The 21,209-nt window shown below is 51.7% G+C and overlaps 1 protein-coding gene across 1 annotated transcript; it reads right to left on the bottom strand.

Moving 5' to 3' along the window:
- Positions 1 to 413: 413 nt before the first annotated feature.
- LOC137908877 (zinc finger SWIM domain-containing protein 6-like) lies at positions 414 to 18,842 on the bottom strand. Its single transcript, XM_068753301.1, has 14 exons — positions 18,419 to 18,842; positions 8,582 to 8,938; positions 8,302 to 8,450; positions 8,071 to 8,221; positions 6,936 to 7,115; positions 6,493 to 6,669; positions 6,262 to 6,408; positions 5,708 to 5,857; positions 4,783 to 5,043; positions 4,546 to 4,681; positions 3,627 to 3,784; positions 3,376 to 3,539; positions 3,206 to 3,298; positions 414 to 2,629 (listed from the first exon to the last, which is right to left on the bottom strand). Exons 1-14 carry the CDS (start codon positions 18,840 to 18,842, stop codon positions 1,766 to 1,768), a joined length of 3,411 nt encoding a protein of 1,136 aa, XP_068609402.1. The 3' UTR covers positions 414 to 1,765.
- Positions 18,843 to 21,209: the final 2,367 nt, after the last annotated feature.

Genomic DNA, 21,209 nt, shown 5'->3' with positions numbered 1-21,209 from the left:
GTGAGGAATTCTAAAGAGAAACCAAAAAGAGGAAGAAGAGTGGAACAGTCCAGATGTACAATACAGAGCGACCTCCTGTCTGGCACAAAGTGGAGACGTCCAAGGAGGCGTGGACGCCGGGTGTGAAGCGGGAATCACGGCAGACGGAGACGCCAGGATGGCTTTCACCCGCTGCCCCCCCCCCCCCCCCCCCACAGTCGCTTCTTTCTCTCTGACTCTCCAGTATTGTATTGTATGTATTGAATCCTCAATACAAGCCTGCGTTCAGGAGAATAGCCACTCTGCCACTTCCTGTTTCGCGGCCGGCCGGGTTCTGGAGTTCATTCCATGCCCACGGAGTCGGACCGACACGAGGCCGACGTTCCCAAGTCCTGATATGTTTGGTCCCCCCCCCCCCCGTTTCAAAACCCAAAAGTACTGCAGCTTCAAGTATTGTGCCTTACATAGAATATTTTGTCATAAATTAGTTAACATATACATTTTGTTTTAATACTCAGACATATACTTTCATATATACACGGGACAATAAAATGCTTTTGTTCTTTCCTTTTTGTCTGCTTCTTTTTCGTGAGAAATCCCTGAGAATGTTTCCTCCGGAGAAAGCGCCGCCACCGGTCCTTTTTTGTTTTTCTGTAGAAACAATCATGAAGAATGTCTGAGACGACAGCGTCAGCCTGAAGATGGCGGAACTATCGAGCCGGTCAATGAAATGTGAATTTCCTTTCGCGTCACGGGGCGGGTGGAGAGTAAAGCTGGATCCTTTTTAAAGAGGTACTTCAGATGGACTTTTGGTTTAAAGCCGTTTCTCTTCTCTTTGAGGCTGAAGATGAGCTGAGGGAAGGAGTGCAAGGCGTCGTTTTGCCCACCGGACGATACGGTTTCGTTTTACTCTGTTAAACTCTCACGCTTTCATACGGGTAAAGGGAGAAACACAAACATCCACGTAGACAGTTTCCTCTTGGATCAGTACCACCTGTGGATTTTATGGTTTACAGTGTTGCTGAAAACTTACCCTGAAACACATTTCAGGTCGGAGTTCTATCATCTCGGGACCCTCATCCAACAGAACATAGGCTACCACTAATTTAGTCGGCTATTTTTACTTGACGTTTCATATTTATTGTTTGCATTTTTAGTCGCATAAACTTAAGTCAAAGTCTTATTTTTGTCACGTGCTAGTAATTTTCTCAGACGTTGGTTTATCATTTCCTCTTGTTTTACAAATTCCACGTCAGATTTATCTGACCTTTATGCCATTAAACAGCTTGAACACACGTCTGATGGTCTTAGTTTAAGGAATCCATAATTTTCTGATTTGCATATTTAATTTAAGCCACGCCCACATACAAGGGGACCAGTTACAAACTGGTTCCGTTATTCTTTGGCTCCTGTGCCCAGGTCAGACCACCGATTTGTACTTTAGGACCACTGTGAGCCTCCACCAGAGTCTCCTCTGGCTCCGCCCTGACCAGGTATCCATCATTAGACCACGCCTCCGGCAGAGACCGGCCATCCAATGAACGGAGTATCTGGGGGACAAATTTTTCATGTTCTGTGTCACAAAAATGAAACTTTACTTGCTGATTGAGCCAAATCACGGAAAGTTTCGTTTCGTTTCACGTCTGAAATTGGTACTCGTTAATATTCGAATTCAGCGCCGAATCGCAGGAATAAGATCTGCACAACTTGTTTTCGGGGGAATTTTCATTTCAAGTCAGAAAGGATAACAAAGACTCGCGTAAAAACGGGCCGTCGGGTCCCAGAATCAGCCGAATCGCTCTCGGACCAGCATCATGAGCTTCTTCTTGCCCTTGTAAATCTGCTTCAGGTTGTCTATGAACTGTGTGAACTGGATGTGGCCGTCGTGCGCCATCAGAAACGTCTCCCTGGCCTTGCTGAGGAACTCGATGAACTCGCTGTAGTGGCGTGGGCTGATGTGCGTCAGGCGAGAGTGCGTCGTGTTGATGTACGCGCCGATCGTGGCGTCCAGCAACTGCCGGAGCGGAGCCTTGTCCAGAGGCATCAGCTTCCCAGAGTTCCTGCGACTGTGCAGCGCCACCATGCCCGGCGCCGTTAAGGTGCACCGCCGCAAAATGTCCGACAAGACGGTGGCGCATTTCACACTCTTCACCACCAGGGGGATGACGGACGCCAGTTCATTCTTCCCCAGAGACTGGCTGAGGGCGCACGCCCAGAGCACGTCGTTGATCGCCGGGTGCGTGTCTTGGTTGTAGCTGAGATTCAGGTGAGTCATGGCTAACGTGGCGAGTTTGTACGCCCTCATCGGGTAACCGCGGTGCTCCATGTACCGCGCTATCGTAAACAGCTGCGTGTAGTTCATGCCGGTGGCGGCGGCGTCCAGTACGATCTGGTAGGCCGTCTCAAAGGCGATGTGGTCCTTCTCGCAGAGCGTCAGAGCCGAGAGCGCGCAGTTCTGCGGGTCTTTGACGGCACACTGCAGGGCCAGGGTGCGGGCGGAGTTGGCCAGGTTCTCCTGTTGATGGCAGTCCAAATGCAGGCGGACGATGGTGCCGTTGGACATGACGGCGCTCGCCACGACGCTGGTGGCTTCGGTGGGCGTGAAGAGCGTGAACCAGCTCTGCATTATGCTGTCCAGCGCAAACACAACCTGGACCCAGTGAAAAAGACACGTCAGCTAACGGAGACGTTTCTGCCTGTTCGCGTTCCCCAGGGGTCAGTGTTAGGCCCCCCATTTTAATCCAAGTCTTAAATGGACTCGCATGATATGAACCTGGATTTAGGACCACAGTCGACAGTCAACGTAAAATACAATAAAGCAGCCCCCCCCCCCCCCCCCGACTACCCTGCCAGTCATCCCTTTGCCCTCCCGTCCCTCCCGCTGGGATCTGAGACCCCCCCCCCCCCCCGCCTGAGCCTACATCCTGGGCCTGAAAGTAACCGACTACAGTTACTCCAGTCCTGTGAAAGTAAATGTCGCCTGCAGGATGTAATGGCGGTAGGATAATGACACCATTAGCATTTAGATTGAACCTCGCCGTCGCTCTGTGATTCCGTAATCTCCGGGGAAAATTAAGGTTGACCGGCGATTTGTCACTTTCTTATGCTTCCTAATACTTTATATTCCAGAGCTATACTGGACTTGCTGCTTGACTACAGCTATCGGACGCCTGCAGTCACTCACTAGCAGCAACACAAGTCTTTTTTACGTCCCTTCCTGAAGGACCCTCGACTCACCTGCCTCCGTAGCACAGGTGACCAGCCATCGCACCATCTCCCTCCTCCTCCAGTTCAAGGTGGACAGCGTCATCCTCATCACCTGTCAGGAACACCGGATTAGCGCCGAAGCCTCGCGCCAGCGGGCGTGGCGTGTTCCCGGGCGCGGCCGACGCTTACCTGAAGACCCAGCTCCAGGGAGACTTTGAGCAGCGTGATGTCCGGCAGGCTGTCCATCAGCGTGGCGATTTTGAAGGCGTCCTGGGCCAGCTTGAAGATGTGAGACGCGGAGTGGATGTTCTTCTGGATGGACTCTAACACTGTTTCTAGCTTACGGGCGTCGCCTGGTGCCACGACAACAAAACAGACACCCGTTGGCCACTCATCTCCACAGAGCAGGCGACAGAACGCGGCCGCGCGGTGAAACGCACCTTTAGCAGCAGTCAGCATGGTGGAGGCCAGTTCACACTGTTGGGTCTCGATGTGGCTGAGCGTGAACCAGCGAGGGAGGCGGTTGGGCACCGCCGACGCCATGTGATGAGGTCGGGACAGGTCGGCGGAGGCGCCCGTGGGCTCCAGAACCGGCAACCTGACGACGACGACAACAAAAACGTTTCAGCGGATGCAAATAGAAACCCGATCCGACCACCGGGAAGACGATTTCACGCCGCCTGAACTCGGGTGGGGCGAATTTTAAAAATAACTTTTCACCCCACGTTTGTCCAGTTTAATGTTCTTGTGATTTAAGGCTGGCATTAACTAAATATAAAGATTTACACCTCATAACGATCAGAGGAGTTTCATTCGGGCGAGCGGATGGAACGTTTCGTGGCGCCCGTGGCAGTCGGGGAGGAATTCAACCAGCGCATATTTATTATTCACGCATTTTATAAAACTCATTTTCAGCAGCGTTTAATTATTTAGTGAATATTCAAGGAAAAGGAGGTTTTGTCATTAAGCAGTGTCCCAGATAGCTCTTAATGTGCTCCTCCTCCTCCTCCTCTTCGTCGTCTCCTTCATCCATCCCACTCGGAGAAGGCCGGCCGGACGCTCCGACCTGATGCGGAACTTCCCGTCTCCTGCTTTCATTTCCTCAGACACTCTAGCAGAACGCTTCTAGATGCCGGCGCGTTCCTTCAGGGTCAAACCTTCTTTAAAAAGGTCAGCCCAGCCAATCACAAGTCAGGTTTAATTTATGCCAGATTCCAGCCAATGACAACGATTGATCCGACGGGCTGATTGAGGATAGAGGAGCTTTTTTTCCACGTCCGAGGCGTCTGATCCTGTCCTCGAGTCGTGTCTATGTAATCCTGCTAGCAAACCAACGCGAACCCGCTGAGCTCTACTCACCGCATGGCCCTCAGTGCAAGTTTGTACGCCAGTTCGACGTCATGAGGTAGCAGCGAGGTGAAGAGATACTTGGCAAAAGTGTGCATGGGGACGCTCTCCCTGTAGAGCAACTCCCCCAGACCGCTGGAAGGACCAGCTGGAAGGAAGAGGAAGCGGCATACGAATGACCGGACTGGGATGAGCTCATCTCCCAGTGATGATGTCACCAGGGCGTCGGCGTCTCCGAGTCCGACTCACCCTCTAGCAGGATGACGGCTTGCTTCCGGAAGATCTTCACCAGCGAGTCCTCCAGCTCCACTTCCTGGAGCCTGGCCAATAGCTGCTCTTCGTTGCGACACACCTTCTCCTGGGCGTAGAGGCCGTCCGGCATCGCCCTCTGCTGCCCCAAACCGATCAGAGCCGTCTCCGCCGCCAGCGACGCCAGCGACTCCCCTTCCTCCAGGAACCGCCGTGGCGGGAACGCGGGACGCTCCGTCCTCCGGCCTGAACCCGGCGAGCCTGAGGGGGCGAGGCAGAGAGAGTGGTGGGCGGGGCATAAGTATTGATAAATCTATCGATCTATTTGTTCTTTTTTGGAATGTGTGTGTCTCATGAGGACGCTAATCCTGCATTTTGGTGGCCTAATGATGTCTTGGCAGACCTCAGAGTTCATCCCGGGGGGGTTGCCAGTCCCTGATGATCTCTCTCACACACGCATGCACGCACACACACACACACACACGCACTTGAATAATTTAAACTTTCACAACTTTCCCCGTGCACAGACTCCATCAGTTCCTCCACCGTCATTCTCTGGATGTATCTGGAGGAGCTCCCTGCATAATTAATGCGTTTTAATTGGAGTATTTTCCTGCTACATTTCTTATTCATGAGATGTTATTGGTGGATGACTGGAGGCCAACCGGCTCATCTGTGTCATCACTGCTGATTGCGGCCTGGGGGGGGGGGGGGGGGGGCTACAGCTCTGACGGGAAGACGCAATCAATGCAGAGTAAATGTTGGAAATCACACCTCGACTTCACTCATTTTGGGTCTTTAAGTTCGCAGGACTGGAGCTACGTGAAATCAAAGGGTACCCGCCAGGGTTCCTAAGCTCCGCCCGGGTCTCTGTCCGATGATGAGCAGAGCGTAACCTCCACGCGACCCTTTGGGTCTCCCGTACCTGAGAAGTCGAGCTGGGCCGCGGCGCCGCCGTCCTCGCCGCCCCGTCCCGCCTCCACGAGGGTGCTGAACAGCGTGCCGATGGGGTCCAGAGGGTGCCCCACCCAGCCCTCCAGGTTGGTGACGGATGTGACGCCTTTAAGGAGCAGCTCTGCAGGCGACAATCAAACCGATCGATCAGGTTTCTTCGGGTAAAGTTTCGTTCACTTTTCAATCCTCTGGCTCACAGAATGAAGGAGAACCAGAAGGGCCGTGATTATTGATTATTGATGACGAGCACACATTTATCCGCTGAATTATTCATGCCGATGTAATTAACGTGACCTGAACCCGGAGAAGTGGCAGAAAATTGATGGATAAATGAATCAATTAAAGCATTTTGCTGAATTACGGGTCAATGAGCTTCCCAGCTGCTGGATCTGCAGCAGAGACGATGTTTGCTGCAGGCCCGACCGCTTCCGGGCAGGAACGATGCATTATGCATGTACATCCCCCCCCCCCCCCCATGTAAAAGGCCTCTGTGGGGAGCGATGCGACACCAGCCTAGATTCCGACCTTTTCTGTGAGCTCTGAAGAACTCCAGCTGCTTCTGCTGCTGCCGCCGCAGCGTGTTGACGACGGCCACGGCCAGCCGGAGCGCCTCCTTGGGGTAACCGTGTGACCTCAGCGCGTCCACGCGGGCGCACGCGGTCGGGACGTGCTCTGCAGGACGAGAGGGGAAGAAACGCTGCTTTGACATCCGACCTCGGTTTCCCTGGGTATTGAACGGCGCCCCGCCTCTCTCACCGTGCCACAGGGGCCACCCTCGGGCGTCGAACAGGGAGCTGTCCAGGTTGTAATGGTGGCAGTAGTTGCTGCGGTGGTCCTCGGTGATGATGTGCTGCAGGTGGGGGTCCTGCCAGTGCAGGTCGCAGGCCTCGATGGCCCTGGTGAAGACCGTCCGGTGAGGCCGAGTCAGCGAATCTGAGACACAAACGCCAAGAGTTCGAGTGTGCAAAGACTGAAAGCGTCGCTAACGCAAAAAATGAAGCGCCACTGAGGACCGAACTGCAGCAGGAAGGACGGAGAGTTTTATGTCCTGCTGAAAGAAAAGCAGCAACAGTGTTATTCTATTAGCCACGGTGAAGAAGGTAATAAGGCCTGCAGGCACGGAGACGGGAGGGGGGAGAGTTGATTAAAAGGGAGGGGGGGGGACTTCAGAGGACAAGGGAGGAGAGGCGGGGCCTCACCGGGGTGGCCAGGAGGACCCTGGGGCAGCGCGTTGGTCAGATTGGTCAGCTCGCTGACTTGGTTCCCGTCCTCCAGGGGACAGACGTCCACGCCGTTCCACCGCCGAAGCTGGCGAAGCCAGAAGCCCTTCTGCTCGGGTTTGTAGTGGGGGTTGAGCACGATGCACATCCACAGGGCGCCTGCAGAGACACGAGCAGAGACACGAGCTCACACCCTCCTGTCCTGCAGCGAAACGTTGAGTAGCGAGAGGAAGATTACCGAAGCCTGCGGCAGGAATGAAGACGGGAAGAACGATGAAGGGCTGAACGATGAACATGTTGTTAAACGTATGCATGCGGCTTCGCTCGGGAGGTTGAACGCGTTCCGAAAACGTTTATCTTTACATCCCGCCGCGCACAATGATTGTGTTCTTTATCGACTCGATTCCGTTTGTTCATCAGACAGTGAAACGATCATCACGAGGGTGCGAGGTGACATCAGACATCTCAGACATTCCGCTTCCGGCAACACAAAGCGAACTTCCTGACGATCCGACGATTAATTGCTGCAGCGCCGGCGACGGGGAACAATGAACATGTGGGAGAGATAAATAAAACACGTCACGGATGACAAAATGAAGGAGGGGAAGAAATGGAAAGGAAGTGAAGTGAGAAAAAAGGGAAGGGATGGGGGGGGTAGCGAACGCAGGCGGGTGAGGGTGGGGGGGAGGGGAGAGGAGGAAGGAGGAAGGAGGATTCATCCTCTTTGTTCGGGCTGCTTCAAGGACGACAGCGAGGAGGGGAAACAGACGCAAGGGAGGAAACGCAGAGCGAGTCTTGCTGGGTATGGGCGAAGACAGACAGAAACAGATGAAGAGGAGGAGGAGGAAGACGAGTGCCGTTTGGTTCACTTAAAGGCTGTTTCGTCTGTTCCTACAGGTGAAAGACAGACAGCCGTGTCACCTGTTGAGGGCGGGGCCACGACACCTTCAGTTTGAATCGTTCCTCTGTGTAAAGGCGTCGGGTTAGGAAGTCACCCCGTCCCGAAAGGCGGCGCCGGATCCGCCACACATTTTAACCCCGTGTTTCTGTAGATGTAAAACCGCTAACTCAAGGCGCTATTCCCCTGAACTGGGGGGGCGGGGGCGGGGCGTACCTAGTTCATCCCACAGCTGCCTGTACTTGTCCGTCATGGTGGTTCCCTGCTGCCTCCACAGCGCCAGTCTGGGGTCGCCCATGAACTGCTCCGTGATCAGCGTTAGCATTCGAGCCCCGTTGGAGTCCCTCATCTTCAGCATCTCCCGCACCTGCAGAGAGCATCGCGGGTGAAAGGGCGGGGCTGCTGCAGCGCCACGGCGATGGCGCTCGCCGGGACCGGCGCCGTTACCTTGCTGAACAGCAGGCTGAGCTGCTTTCCCGAGCCGTGGTACCCGCCCTGGGAGAGAAAGAGCTTGACCTGCTCCTGAACCTGCTCCTCGTCCAGATGCCAGCAGTTGTCGTCGTCCACGCTGGCGCCCGCCGTCGGATCCGGAGCTCCTGCACCGAACAGGCAAAAGCGTCATCCAGCTAAACTCAACTAGTGGTGGAGGAACCAAGTTCCCCATTTTAGAAGCTGCACAGAAACAGGAAGTCTGAACCCGATCGCTATGACCGCGACCTGCGCTCACCGTGAACCTGGTTGATCTCGGAGTTCTGCGACAGTATTTCATCGGCCAGCTTCTGCGCGGTGGGCAGGACCTCGGTGTGATGCACCGTGATCAGGTACTGGACGAACTTCTGCAGCTGATCGCGGTTCATTTGGAAGAGCGTCTCCGAGATGGGCAGGCGCAGCTTGACCTGCTCGGGCTTCCGTACCCTGTGGAGCGAGAGCGCCACCACGTGGGCGCAGTAGAAGATGTCCTTGTTGCCGCAGCTGCAGGTAACCGCCGTGATTTTGCAGCGGTCGAAGCTAACGCTCACGTTGCAGAGCAGCTCGGGGTCCGAGGGCGTGGCGGGTTCCCTTACCGTGCCGCTGAGGTGGAACCCTGCAGAGAACCGGGGAACAATCACAGATGAGGCTTCGGGCCGGGTCTCACATAAAAAACATTGTAAAAAAAATGAAAAATGGGATGGAGGCTAAACGCTAATAAGAGCTAATATAAAGCTTGAAACTAATCCCAAAGAAACGCGGATTAAAAGCAACACCAAATGGATCCAGATCCACTCTGAACCGGATTTGGGTTCTTCCCTTCCCTCCTAACAGGCTTCATCAGTATCTGACAGGTCGTTGATCTATAATTAGATGGAAATTGGGACAAAGTCATGAAATAAGGAAAGCAAAGTTAAAAAGTGCTTTGCACAATAAAATGACTGAATTTTAAAAAACAAAACTCTACATTTATCTCTCTGCTAGATCTTCTGAAGAATCTGTGACATGAAGGGAACGACGCGACGTTAGCGTCCCCGTCTAAGGTACACATCGTGTTGGCAGGTTGGAGCCCCGCTTTGCTCAAAGGTCCCCATGCGTGTGGCACACACACACACACACACACACACACACACACGAGGCGAGGAGGTGTTTCCCTGCATGTGTGGTGCTTCATCCGGCAGATCTGCAAGGCAGACACCCGAACGCACCACGAGTCTCGTTACAGCCCTGCCCCACAGCTGAACTACTGACGTAACAGAAAGAGAGTGACTCGAGGAGGAGGAGGAGGAGGAGGAGGAGGGCTGGAAAAATCGGTGTGCCCTCAGCTGAGTGTGTGTGTGTGTGTGCACATGCAGGAGCGTACGCTTGGACGGCAGCCAAAGCCCTGAGCTCAGCATTCTGCAATGCACTTCCTCTTTCTGTGCGTCTGCACTTCACAGCTTGCATAATCCAGCGCCGAGCTGCAGACGGCAACAGAACTTAACCCCTTCCCTCCCGAGGCGACGCGACGGTTCCCTGCAGGGTTCACCAGGTGAAGAGAAGCAGACGAGGGCAGAAAACCCGTCATCTCATCACGACCAGCCGCCATTTGGGTTGATAAAGCTCCTCACTGATCAAACTAAACTGAACTGAAAAGTTCGGCGTCATCGTCTCTCGGCCAAAACGAGGAGCAGAGCTTCGCCGAAGCTCTCCTGAAGGGACGAGGGTGCGTTCGCCTCGCCTCCCGTCCCATTTGAAGCGTTCGTGGGAGCGCCGTCTGTTCTCGGTGAGCTCACTGAGAGCCGGTCTCAGAGGAGCATCGCCAGGCCGGCCAGCGCCTCCCTGTTCAGCTCCGCATGCGTGCATCCATCCACGGATGAGCGGTGACCAAACAAAGCTAACTATGCTAGCTGAGCTAACAGGGAACAGATCAACGTTCACATCCTGTTTCGCTGTCAGCCTTCGGTCCGAGCTAAACGCACGCTTGGCAGAAAAAAAGTAGTTTCAACATGAACCCAGGTCTGTGGGTTACCTCTCGAAACTGGGTCACGATTTACGGAAAGAGACAACAACACACAAACTGTCGACTTATTCCATCACGTTAAAGCTAAATCAGAGGACTCTCCAGAACACATCTCCAAAATGACTCTAGATTACGATTGCAAATAAAAAACTTTTTTTAGATCTCTTATTTCTATGGTTGAAGAAGAAAATATTTTTGAATTGTGGATCATCATTTAAAAAAAAAACCCAGCTGATCAATACTTTATTCATGATCCATCTTCCTCCAAGTCCAGTTCAAAGCTGGAGGTCTCGTTGCCCTGACAACACCTTCAGACGTCTGTCAAAACTCCGTGTCAAATCAAACGTGACTGAATCTCTACCCCAACAACCGGATCTATCTGCAGCCGTTTAACTGCCGGCATAACGTAGTAACGGCACGTCCGTGAGAGGGCGGAACGCTTTCCTACGACGTCGCCGCGGGGGCGGGGCCCCACGTTGTCAAAACAGGATGCGGGTCGCGCCGTATCGCAGCAGCACATCCATCCAGAGTTTGACGCCCTTCTCTTCTAGCCAAAACAGCTCGTTCTACATCTTTGGGGAAAGAACGGCTTCGTGCGAACAGGCAGCAGCAGAGAAACGACCCTCCTCTCATCCACCTGCACCTCCTCAGGTGGAGCCGACGTCCCGTTCAGCCATTGCTCTCGAGTCTCGACGCTCCTCCCTGCGGTAACGTGCGCTAAAGCCCAGTCGATGCACCAGTTTGTTTCCTTTTCCGTCACACGTACCGACATTACTCACCTTTAACGGATGAAAACAATGACTCGGCATGTATGTGCATGCTTAGCATACCCCGTTTGTCAGGACACATAGCAGATGGGTTTGCAGGGCCTGTGGTAGCATGTGTCATCCCTGAGGTGTGTGTGAAGGTGCGAGTGTCATCCCTGAGGTGTGTGTGAAGGTGCGTGTGTCATCCCTGAGGTGTGTGTGAAGGTGCGAGTGTCATCCCTGAGGTGTGTGTGAAGGTGCGAGTGTCATCCCTGAGGTGTGTGTGAAGGTGCGTGTGTCATCCCTGAGGTGTGTGTGAAGGTGCGAGTGTCATCCCTGAGGTGTGTGTGAAGGTGCGAGTGTCATCCCTGAGGTGTGTGTGTGAAGGTGCGTGTGTTATCCCTGAGGTGTGTGTGAAGGTGCGAGTGTCATCCCTGAGGTGTGTGTGAAGGTGCGAGTGTCATCCCTGAGGTGTGTGTGAAGGTGCGAGTGTCATCCCTGAGGTGTGTGTGAAGGTGCGAGTGTCATCCCTGAGGTGTGTGTGAAGGTGCGTGTGCTCGTGGAGTCAAATCGTACTCATTGATGTCCTTCTTGCATCAAATCATCTGTTGATTATTTAAAAAAAGGGCCTTTCCTCTGATTTCAAGTCCGGTTTGCTCCTCGTGGAGGAGACTAAGTCCATGAGGAGAGTCTCCTGTGACCTTGATTTTCAAAGATTAATGGTATCAGATCAGCGAACTTTAAAAAAAGACATGTTTGGATTTCTTCTTCTCTGAGCTAGCTGCTAACCGCCGCTAGCTGCTTTTTTAAAATCATGAAACAACCCAATCCTGTCCTACCGCCTTGTTGGCACACATCGTGCGTGGAACCGGCACCGGCACAACTTCAACCGTCGGCTCACAGGAGGCAGAACAATGGTCCTCCACCATTGTCCCGCAAACGTGTTCAGACAGGACGGATGTGTGATATACGTTGTGGGGGAGTAGGTAAAAATGTTTTATTGGATCCACGAAAAACTTTAATCGAATCTATTCGATTTAAAACGTCCTTCCGGTCATTTTTGTTTTGTGGTCATCCTGCTGGAAGCATCCGACAAAATATACCGGCACAAACACAACCATCCATACATCACGACTGTCCTCGCCACTGACACTATCACAGAGCACACCTGACACTTGCGTCCACCCGTTCCAGCCGACCTGCACACGATTCTCCACTTCCTTTCCACATTCTCCATTTTCAAAGACTTGATCTTCTAAAGATCAAAACCCATTTGCTTGGACAGTAAAATCTCTGGGTTGGACAAAATGAGACATGTCGAGCTTCAAGTCATGAGGAGACCGAGAACCGTCTGTCCGCTGGTATTTACAATAGTTATATAACAAATTAGATTCAGGAAGTGCCTCAAAACCTGGTTTTGCTTGTCTAAACTTTAACATGCCATTTCTGTTGAAGCTTCGAGGCTCTCGTCCAACAGAAGTGACACACATTCATGAGTCAGGCAGCGGCGCTGATAAGGGCAAGGCCCGCCGTTACAGTTGGACCAGGAGAACGGGCTCGTGTAGTCGTTATCACACCACAGACACCGGTCCAAAGGGTGAGAGTGCAAAGAGGCAGGCCGATAAACTGAGCGCAGACAGCAATCCCAATTAAAGCTCTAAAGCAGGAAGTGAATCGTGAACAGGAGCGTGCGTGCGTGACACACGCAGCGAGGGCTCTTGGTAAATTTGGCTATGTCAACACGACAATGTCTGCCTGTCGCCGGCTCAACGAGCGCAGGTGTACAGGTACCGGCATGGGAGGAGCGGAATCGCTTTCAGGATGAGGCTCGTGCGGTCAAAGTCGAGGTAACTTGATTTCCCCGCATTTTGTATCAGGAAACACAAAGTAGGCGACAAGAAAAACAAAGTGAAAGATTGAGTGAATACGTACATACGTACAGTATAAACGGCCTTTAAGTATGCAAACAGAAAAATATTTAATTCCTCGATTCATTTTCATGTCCGCTTTATCCGCCTTCCGAGGGGCGGAATATAAACCGGAAGCGTCAATCCCAGACGGGTAAATTGGTGATTTATTGCTAATTTATTTCAGTTGGAAACCAGCCACCACGCATCCGTAGTTTGACGAGGACCGAAGAGGAGCGTCGAGGAAGACGATCAGTCTTCATTAAAGCTTGCTTTGGCTGTAAACTAACGTAACAGCTTCTGATGGATGACGCCTTTAAGTTCCCATTAAAAAGGCAAGGGTTGCTCATAAGCAGCTTCTGATTTACACCGAGGACGGGAGCGATGAGCCACCTGCTCCACGAAGACGAGGCCACTCAGGTGGTCTGCAACTCAAGCAAGACCCTCGGCAAACCCTGACGGATGAGAAAAGTCACGCAACAGGAGGCCTCAGAAAACAAGGAGCAGCGCGGATATGTTTGAAATGCTTGAAGCAATTCACCTTCAACCCAAACGGTCTGTTTGTGGAGCTGCAGAAGGCCGGAGGGCATTCTTTCTGGAGACCACCCCATGAGGCCCAGCGTCCCCAATGAGGCCCAGGGTTCCATGAGGCCCAGGGTCCCAAGAGGCCCAGGGTTCCATGAGGCCCAGGGTCCCATGAGGCCCAGGGTCCCAAGAGGCCCAGGGTTCCCATGAGGCCCAGGGTTCCATGAGGCCCAGGGTTCCATGAGGCCCAGGGTTCCATGAGGCCCAGGGTCCCAAGAGGCCCAGGGTTCCCATGAGGCCCAGGGTTCCATGAGGCCCAGGGTCCCAAGAGGCCCAGGGTTCCCATGAGGCGACAGCAGAAGATTTTCTGAAACTGTGTGCTTCAATAAAACTCCCAAGACACTCCTTAACCTCCCATAACCACAACTTTTTTTTCTTCTTACAGTTGGCTAATTTTTCAAGTAAAGTAGAAATCTAACAAATTTAGAAGAAAAATAAACAACTGAGAAGGAGGAAAATTATAAAAACTAATAATTGACTGCCAAAAAAAACCTACTGACAATTCGCTAATCAATGAATTAACCGACCCCTGGAGGTGTAAACCTCGATAAGTAAATGAGACTAGAACAAAACCAGATTCATCGAGCCAATCGGGGGGCAGACGGAGGTAAACTAGTGACTCCCCTCCTCCACCCGCCTCGCCTCGCCACTCCGCCGCCCCCCCACCCCCCCAGTTGAAGGTTAATGATAAAGGAGTGCAGCAGATGAATACAGATCAGGGAGGAGTGGATGGATGTGGAAGGAGTGCTAAACCTATCCAGGGGAGCTATCGGGGAAAATTATGAGCAAATTTTATCTCCTAACCCGCCTACACCTTGAAGGATAAGGCTGGTGATCAATAATTTAAAGCAATAAATAGCAGATATTGCCCTGATATATCTTACACGTCTGTGCCTTATATATCCATGGAATTCATTCCCAGTTTACTTTGGCACAATCTCATAAACGAGCGCAAAACGCGTATTAATCCGCAGCTGAAAGTAGTCCAACAAAGGCTCCCTTTATTTCTGCCTGAGCGATGAAGATCTGAAGATTCTCCAACTAGGAAGTGGCGATATCAGAGCAGAGACGGCCTCTTACACGGCGAGTAAGAGGCATAAAAAAAGGGAGACGGGTTTGATCTAAAGTGAAAAGAAAAATGAAAACCATGGCCTCCGAAACACGCAGGTAGCGCCTGAAAGACGAAGCGCGTCGCCGGACAAACGGCAACATCTCACATCACCATTTCATTTTAAAGTTGTAATAACGTACGGCCGCTGTTGCGTGAAACCATTTTTCAAAATGGCAGGTTTCACCGATGGCTGGTCTCTGCGAGATCCAGGCGAGCGTTCGCTTCAAAGCGCAAAAGCCAACACAGCTTCAATAAAAATTGATTCTGCAGGTCAGACGCATTTTGGAGGCGCTTACGCAAAAACCATTAATGCTGACCGGGGCCGAGCGCGTCGCGTGTCCAGAGGCGTCCGGTCTTGAAGGTCAGAACGCCATCATTATGTGATTTTGTACGTTGGAGTGCAGAATTTGAGACTCGGCGCCCGAGTCTGTCACGGACCCGTTGCTTCCTGGGCAGACACGGCGACGTCCTGTTGACATGGCCGTGGATTCCAGCAGCGTCCGGTTTCGCGTGTCGGACGTTTCCTTTGCGCAACGCTAAAGAGGGAAGTCCGGTTTGGTTCTGCATTCAGGCGTTGGGTTCGGTTACGCCGGTAGCGCCACGTGCCATCAGCATACAGAGGAATCTCACCGGGTTGGTCTCGGGCGCCGCTTCCGCACTGGAACGAGGAGCGGGTCCGGCCAAACGGCGACCGACCCGGTCCTCAAGGGGACATTCAGAGTCTCCGAGACGATCAACCGCTGTTGAAGCAGCTTGAAGGCGGCCTAATGACCGGGTAACGCAAGTAAATATAATGCATCACGCGTTTTCCCACCCTGTATACGAGTAACCACGTATTTCCCTACTTACTTAAATACAGTATGTACATTTCTTTTCATTCCGTTTTTGTTTTGACGACTGCAAAAAACTACAATTACCCCAAAGCCTATACTCAAATCTACGCACTTCAAAGAAGTATATGATGTCATCGACGTAGAAAAATGGATTCAGAAGTCTTTTAAAACCAACCCACAAGACTGGAACCGTGTCTTTAGAACCACGCCAACAATGAAATACTGCAAATACCCAACTACTGATATTGAATTTGGTGCAGACGCTCATGCCCTCCAGAGGATGAATCTTTATTACTTGTGACGTTGTACGTCATTAATTAAATCCTGAAATTCTGCGGAACCCTCTGACGGGTTCTTGGTTACGTCCTTGTGAAGTTCTCGGAGTCAAACAGGTACCCGATCTTGCATAGACTATTCTTTGAAGCCTGGTTTTTAACACTAGGGGGGTCGTTTGTCCAGACGTGTGCTGGCAGGACATATTTCTGCTTTTTGATCCCGAGCGTAAACTAAATTAAAAGTATTTTTTCAGCGTCCTCGGCTACTTCTGTGCTTCAAACACTCGCTGCAGAACGACTTCTACCAGAGAAACTCATCCCAGTTTCACTTGGGGAGAATCGACTTTGTTTTCGACCGTCCGTAAAACTTTTATCGCTTTTCAAATGGTGAATTTTGACTTTGAAATTAGGCAACACGTCTCTGCCGATGCTAATGCCACCCATTCACATTCACCATCACGCCTACACTTCACTGGACCTCATCTTTTATTTACTGAAAATATTTTGCCGCATGCAATTTTGAACTGATTGCGTACACACACAGAAAAAGAACACAGATGGGTTTTGATTAAATTTCATATATTCATCATGGAAGGTCTGTACATTTACTGAGCACAGGCCACAACTTTGGATTTCCTACTTTAAATCAGACGCTTGATGAAATGTTTCAGCCAATTAACCTCTGATGTTTAAAACTCCTGGAATAAACAACCTGCTGTGCAGAAATAATGGTTTGAAATAGTTGACGAATGCTAAACACATTTACAGGGCTGCAACAGCTTGACCAAAAACTTTGAAATACTCCGTTTTCTACCACGCAAAGTAGAATGGCGTCATTTTTGAACGAGTGGCTGTTTGTGAAAATGCTGTGTTATTGTGTGAAACTCAACTGCAGCCAGCCCAGAGTGCCTCTGAAGCAGCCGCAGACTTCAGTTCATTCCTTCGGCGTCCAATAAACCGGGGGAATAAAGTATCCCTCAAGTCTCGCGTCGGAGCAGCAGCGTTTGTTGGTAGAAGAAAAATGGCTTCCTTTATCTTTGCACTGATTAACAGTGAGGGCTTGTTGTGTGTGTGTGTGTGGGGGGGGGGGGGACGAGGGTCCACAGCAAGTGTGTGCCAATTCATTTCCTCAAAGTCTGCTCGGAGAAAGCCTCCCTCCTTCGGTGCAGCCCACACAGGGGGAGATTGCATCTTTTATTTATCACTTCTTGGCTCTATTTTTCCAGCAAATTCCCGACTGGGGTGCAATCAGCCAAGGAAGAAGCCCCCCCCCCCATGCAGGCGCTACCGTTATTCCCCTTCGCAAGCATTCAGATCGAGCTCTCTGGCGCGCCGGCCCATATTCCGTTTCATCCCTGCAGAAGCATTTCCCAATATCTGGGAATGTGCGTGCCTCTCATTTTTGGCAGGACAGAGGTCAGTGTGCGTTGCGAGCGTGAACTCCCTGCAGCCTTTCTTGAGGCCCGGTTAAAAGTAGTGAGGGGAGGGGGGGGGGGGGGGGGCAGGTCACGCAGAAACTCAAGTGTTCAGATTGCATTACAATTCAAATGACCCCTGCAGAGTAATGGGATTACAGCCCTCAGTGCTCCCAGAGAGGGCGTCGAGTCTGGTGAACTCGCCGGTGACAGACGCTGCAACGCGGTCGGGAGCGCCGGAGGTTCTGATCTCTCCCTCGCTAGGAGTCAGCCGTCTGCCGCCGGAGGCGACGGGCTGTCGGCGGCGCTGCCTCCATCCAGAGTCTCTTCTACTTAACAAGGGAGTGAAAAGACGCTTTTGTTCCGCCTTCCTCTCGAAAAGGCTCGAAAAGACACAAATGAAGATGGGAAGAGGGACAAGGTGCCAGACTCACAATGGGACGGCTGGACATCTGATCCGTGTGCTGCCGGGTCATTAAAATCCCAGAGAGGGCCGTGGAAACGGAGGAAGATCGCAGCGAAAACGCCGTAAAAATCAAATGTCTTTAAAGCTCCTGAGTATCTGAATTAATTTGCCATCGTGGGGAGATTATTGATGCGTGAAGCACTTTTGAGAACTACAATAGCCCGAGGAAGTCACCTGAAGTAACCCTAAACCACATTTCGTAAGAAGTTTCTCAATGAATGGTGGAGAGGTTGATCTGGAAAGGCAGGAATTCTCCTTTGATGAAGCCATTGATCTCACGGGCTTCATTTTAGTGGCGCTTCAGAAGGTAAATCTCTTCAGCTCGTGTGACTCCACGTTTAAAGGGCACATCCGTGCGAAACGCTCCGGCGTCTCTCAGGAAGTGAGAACCGGCTTTAAATACCTCCTTCACACAGGAATCTTTCATTCCGGCCAGCAGCTGACGTCACGGAGGCGTTTCCTGCTAATTCTGTCAAAGTTCTTTCAGTGAAATCGCTTTTCCAAATGTAGACATTCTTGATTTTCAACGCAATTAGCGGATTCGGGGGCTTTAAGTACCCTCCATTTCAAACTGCCCCGAGCCAAACCGGATTTAAATGCCCCAGTCACACATTCCCATTCACGCACAGGACGGATTTAAAGCCCCATTGTAGCCTCTCTGCCCCCCCCCCCCCCCCCCCGCTTTGTTGTCAGACCCGTTTATTTACACATTCGACCGTGAAACCGGGTCCCGTGGGCCGGTTTTCCGCCACTCACCGACTTGCAGCACGTTGTCCACGCAGCCGATCTCCAGCAGCGCGATGCCCCGCCGGAAGGGCAGCCGGGTCTCGTCGCTGCCCTCGCCGCTACTTCCCACCTCGTCCCCGCCGCCGGTGTTGAACGACGAGTACATGCAGATCTCCCGTTCGCTCCTGGGGAAGGACCAGTAGACGATCCGCCTCTGGACGGGCTCCGGGATCCGCTCGAAGCGCTCCTCCACCCGCTGGAACGGCCACTTCTCCGCGACCCTCCTCGCCGCGATGTCCAGCAGGGACTCCGGGTTCTGCTTTCTGCCCGACTCGGCGGAAGCCGAGCCGCCGCACGGCGCCCCGGCGGCCCGCTGGCCTTGCCGACACGCGGCGTTGTGCCCCGGTCTACAGCAGAGCCGCTTGGCCGGGGGCTGCTGTGCGCGCTCCGCCATGATAGCTCCGCGTTAACGGAGGAAGTCAACGCAGCACATGAACCGGGCAGGGAGGGGGGACGGGGTTACTCACGGCTCGGTAGTCGGCGCGGGGGCGGGGCCTATCCGGGCTTGTCAAACCCCTTTGTTGACAAATGAAGAGAAGGCGGGGCCTATCCGGTTAGCTCCGTGCTAAATTAGGACCGGACGTCACCGGAGCGCGGAATTCCCGCTATTCCTTCACGAGCCCGAGCCGAAGGAGAAGCCCCGGAGACCGGGCAGTCGTACGGGCCGCCGTGTCCGTCTTCCGGGCTGCGGTTTTACCGGCGGGGGGAGCCGAGGCGAGCCGCTTTGTTCAGGCGACGCGGGGCATGGGCGGCGATCGGCCTGTCAACACGACAGCCTCGTGGGTCTGGGGGGAGGGGGCAGTGAACGCAGCACCGCCCCCTGTGACGTTCAAGGACCTCGGACCGGAATGGGGATTTGTTGGAACACAACGCGGCTCACAGGAAAATACATTAACACGTTCTATTTATTATTATTTCTTCTGATTGTATTTGATTTGATTTAACGACAGGAAGTCTTGCACGACAGCTTCCGCCCTCATATTTATGTTCATATTTATATTAAATATTTTAAAGTCACCAGTCATCAAAGTGGTAAAAATATAATTATTAGCAGACTAATTCCTGTAGGAGACTTTTTAATCGCAAATCAGATGATGCTTTCACCCTCTGGTTGGGTGGTATATTTTTATAGCTTAAATAATTTGTATAAAAAGATTATAATTAGCATGCTCTGATACAGAATGTCCAGCATGAGGTTTTTAATGTGGTGTGCTAAATGTAGCTTCTCTCTGCTGGGCTGTTAATTCCATAAAATGGATCATTTTAACTCCTCATTTGCATTTTCTTTATCTGCAAAGCAGTCCAGTCGTGTAAAATCCCTCTGAAAACAAAAAAAACGAGCAGAAATGAAGAGCGCTGCAGTTGCACGCAGGTATTGTACTTGTGCACATAGTTCAGTGACTGCTGATACAGTACGGTCCACATTGTCTAGACAATACCTGTAATTGATCATTCTCACCCCGGGCCAACTGGATAGCGCTCACCAGAGATAAGGATTAGGTTGTCCTGGCGGAGCTACCCTGGGGCCCAACCGCTGCTCTCTGTTTTATCAACTGGTTAATTGCATTCGCCCGGAGGAACAGGTGACAAGCCTCTCGCTGGTGAGACAATGGGTTCAGTGTGGAAACATTCAGCTCCTGTAGATGAAATGTTGTGATGTGACACAAAGCAGCAGCTCTTTGCTCTCACCATTTGTTTGTGGAGCTATTTTGCTCTCTGAAAGTCTTCTGGCTTTATTTTTGTCATCCATTCCCAGCAGCCTCAGCTGTGCTGGAAACCTCCTTCTGATCAGTGCCGGGGGGGTGTTTGAGTCATTATTTTAAACCGTTTTATTCATGCATAAACACGCTGTTTGTCACTGTAACGACTGTGTCTGTCTTTTTCCTCCAGTTACAGTACCACCTGCTGCTCCTGCAGGACAGCGCTATCAGAAGCCCCATTTCAGCGCACCTCCTCCATGCTGTGTAAACGATTTGGGCCCCCTGGTTGCAAATCTTTGCTATTGTCTCATTCCACTCTGTAGACCGTGCAGCTGAAGCGCAGTAATGACTGATCCCATTCGCTCAGCGTGGAGCAGCCACAGCAGGTGGGCTGAGAGAGGAAGACGGCAGCGGGACACGCTCCTTCTTCTTTCGTTTCTTTATCCACATTACATTTTAATTTCTTCTAATAGGGTTCTGTCATCAAGACCCCTCATTTGTGACAGCGGGGAGGAGGTTGGGGCGATCACTCGTATTTGTCTTCAAGATATCTCGAAAGTTGGTGACCGATTTTGGTTGAATGTGTTCTAGTGTTTTATTGGTAAATGGATATTAGCATGTTTTCATTTCACTTCTGATACCTAATGGATATCTTATTTGCACAAACTAAAATAACAATTAGGCTTTTCTTTGTCTAGAGGTGGGTGGAAGTCAACGTTTTAGCCATTTAGCTTCATTCGCTCCTGTTTATTTTTCTCATTTGAATCACATTTATTTCACTGTAATCTCATAAAATCTCATAATTGCCTCTATTCCTAAATCCTATAAAAGCATTTAGGGTCCTAATGATGATTAAAAACTGTCATCATAATCTGTTTTTTTGGGGGGGGAGGGGTAACACCGCCTCCTCTGTGGCGATAATAAAACATACATGTTCCTTCTTGTGTTCGCGCCACGCTGCACACGCATCTTCACCTTTTACATTGTTATTGTTTATGCACGTGACTTCACTAAATGCAGTCGTGCCAGATTGTGCCTCAGAATAAAGCCAACGCAGCATT

Source organism: Brachionichthys hirsutus, chromosome 19, assembly GCF_040956055.1.
Source record: "Brachionichthys hirsutus isolate HB-005 chromosome 19, CSIRO-AGI_Bhir_v1, whole genome shotgun sequence".
NCBI lineage: Eukaryota > Metazoa > Chordata > Actinopteri > Lophiiformes > Brachionichthyidae > Brachionichthys > Brachionichthys hirsutus.
The sequence above is the reverse complement of the archived record's forward strand: the minus strand, read 5'-3'. Positions and strand labels throughout refer to the sequence as shown.